General features: G+C 37.7%; 1 protein-coding gene across 1 annotated transcript in view; it reads right to left on the reverse strand.

The window, feature by feature from the left end:
• Window positions 1–558: 558 nt before the first annotated feature.
• LOC122805935 (extracellular calcium-sensing receptor-like) overlaps window positions 559–2,967 on the reverse strand; it is a 173,594-nt gene continuing 171,185 nt past the window's right edge. Inside the window, exon 8 of the mRNA XM_044076179.1 lies at window positions 559–1,475. Coding sequence (XP_043932114.1) covers window positions 559–1,475 — 917 coding nt within the window. The remainder of the gene's footprint in view (window positions 1,476–2,967) is intronic.

Here is a 2,967-nt window from a genome sequence, read left to right on the forward strand (position 1 = left end):
GCTTTGAAAAAAATGGGTCAACGAATAGGTATTCGATGATTAAGCAGTTTGAAAAAAGTGAAGTAGACCCAAAAATTAGTACGGTTTATATCATTACAATTTGATTCTGAAAAAAATATATATATCAGATGCAATGAATACATTTTCAGACAATTTTGCCATGATAATTTGGCTCTGATGACATTGAAGGGATAGGAAACTACTTCCAACGTTTTACAGAAAACATAATTTCACCCTGTCAGTGTTGCATCTGTATTTGAACTTATTACTTTGTGTTGTTTTTTACAAAACCAGTACTGATGCTGTTAGAATAGACTGGGAAGTATTATATTGAGATGTGTTTATGATTACATCTGGGCTCGATGCTCTTCTGTTCCTACTCGATGTGTTGTACCCCAGTTCTACGTTCATGCAAGTATGCATAATGAACACTATATGTTATTTTACTACTATGATAGGCAAACAGTTTTCTCTTTAAGAGAAAGTGATTCACTTGATTGTACCTTGATTATGTTGCTCATCAACCTATAAATATGTGTTTCTGATTTCTGATTAAGTTTATTTTTTGTAGCCTGTATTTCCTTTTCCTACAATACTTCCTCTGGTATTCAGATTTGGCCTGAACAAAATTATGTAGCACTTTGGGAAAAATATGCATACTAGTAGCCCAGCACTTGAAGCCAGAATAGCAAATATCTCTACTGCAACCATGTACTTTCCTGTTGAACTAAGGTAAGCTGGAATGAAAGATACCCAAACACTTGTGAACACTAGCATGCTGAAAGTAATAAACATGGCCTCATTAAAGCTGTCTGGCAGATTCCTAACAAGGAAAGCAACAATGAAACTCACAGATGCTAGGAAAAAAAGATATCCCAGCATGCAATAAAAAACAGCAATGGAACCTTCATTACACTGAAGAATTATCTTTCCATCGTGTGAGTTCATATTTCTCTCTGGGAAAGATGGAGTATTAGCTATCCAAACACAGCATATAATGACTTGGATTAGAAAGCAGAAAAGTATAACCATGAGTGGTGTTTTCAGTCCAACCCATTTTCTTAGTTTGCTGTTGGGCACAGTAGCTTTGAAAGCAATGACAACAATAATGGTCTTTGCCAAAATGGAGGATACACATATAGAAAATATGATGCCAAATCCAATCTGCCGCAGCAAACAGCTCATCTTCTTGGGCTCTCCAATGAATATGAGAGAAGACAGGAAACAGAAGCAGAGTGATAGCAGGAGAAGGTAGCTGATTTCACGATTGTTGGCTTTTACAATTGGAGTTTCTCGGTTCTTAACAAACAGCCCCAAAATGGAAGCGCTAACCGCTGAAAGGTAAATTGCAAAAAAAGCCAAGGAAATTCCTAAAGGTTCTTCATAAGAGAGAAAGTCCACAACTTTGGGCCTACACTGAGTGTGCTTCTCATTGGGCCAGTAATCTTCTGGACATCTTAAACATTCTTTGGCATCTATTAAAAAACAAAATAGTCAATAACAATAAATTATTTTACAGCATTTCTACGTAGTATCCTTAAAATTTCTACTTAGTTTCCTTAAGGCACTTTATACAACAATATGAGCACATTTGGCTCTAGGCTACTTTGTGGTTTGTTTTTTAAATGTTGATGTTAACAGGTTGATGTAGCCACGGTGGTGCAGCAGTTAGCATTTTCGCCTCTTAGCAAGAGGTTCTTCCGTTCGATTCTCAGCTGGTGCACCTTCTGTGTGGAGTCTGTATATCCTCCCCATGGTCGAGTGATGTTTAAAGACATGCAGGTAGGTCCGAGCATGAATGGGTGTGCCTTCTTTGAAGGTTGGGTGTCGGGCTGGCACCTCAGCACAGTAAAATCCACTGCCAATTATTAGCAGACTGGAGTTCCACTGTGGCGACCCCTAACCAGGAAAAGCCGAAAGACATTAGTTTTGATGTTGACTTGTTCACATTACTTGTTTAGTTAGTCATTTATTTTATATTTATCTTATATATTTATATATCTTTGTTAGCTGGGTAGGCTGACCCTAGGACCCTTTTCAAGTATGAAACACTATGTGCATAACAGCAATTATTTCATTTCCTTTATACTTTGTTGACTCACTAGGCTAGTAGCCTCTTTTCAGGGAGACCCACAGTAGTATCTATACTATTAGGGGACATTTGGGGCATTGGGGATCTTCCCGTATGCTTTTCAATAAGTGTGGGATATTTTACTTCCACCTGAGCTACAAGTAAGTCAGGCAGATGTGGGCTCAGTTTATAGTCTCATCCAAAGGACAGTGCAACCAGGAGTGGGGCACACCCCCACTGCTGCACTGAAGGGTCAGCAACTGACCTACCTACTGTGGGAATAGAATCCACAGCCTTCTGCATCAAAGCAAGGGTGCTACCTGATGTGCCACTGACACTGGCCAGTTATAAACAAACTGAACTTTGCAGAGCTTTACATACACAGAAGAGCATCATCACAGAATATTGCAATATGAACTGTTGAAAAGAACATGAGAATGTCACACTTAGATAGTTTACATAAACTCCAAAGCAGTTCTAGAGATGCAATCTAACAAAGTTAGCATTTATCTTCGTTGAGAGGCAGAGTTAGTAATTTATTAAGTTTTACTATTATCATTCTTATTAACATCTGCAAATTAGTAGATTGTTTGTAGTTTAAGGTTAGAAATTGTCTGAATAATAAGTAAGGTTTAAGAAAGATTGTAAGATATAGTGTACCTCTGTGGACTTTTGAGGATGTAAGAGAAATTTAACATTTATCAATAAAGTTTTTGCAGCATTAGGTACCTTTTAGGTATTTATGGGCTTATATCTAAATGTAGCACAATTGTTTATTTTATTTCCTTTTTATGTCATGAGGAACATGGCTTCAGTTAGCTGGAAAAGTCTTGCTAAAACTCTTCAGTCTGATGGCAAGGCTGAAGGGAAGTTTCTGGAAAGTCTGGGTCAGAGGT

The sequence above is a fragment of the Protopterus annectens genome, chromosome 7.part0 (genome assembly GCF_019279795.1).
Source record: "Protopterus annectens isolate FY-2018-M chromosome 7.part0, PAN1.0, whole genome shotgun sequence".
NCBI classification, from domain to species: Eukaryota; Metazoa; Chordata; order Ceratodontiformes; family Protopteridae; genus Protopterus; species Protopterus annectens.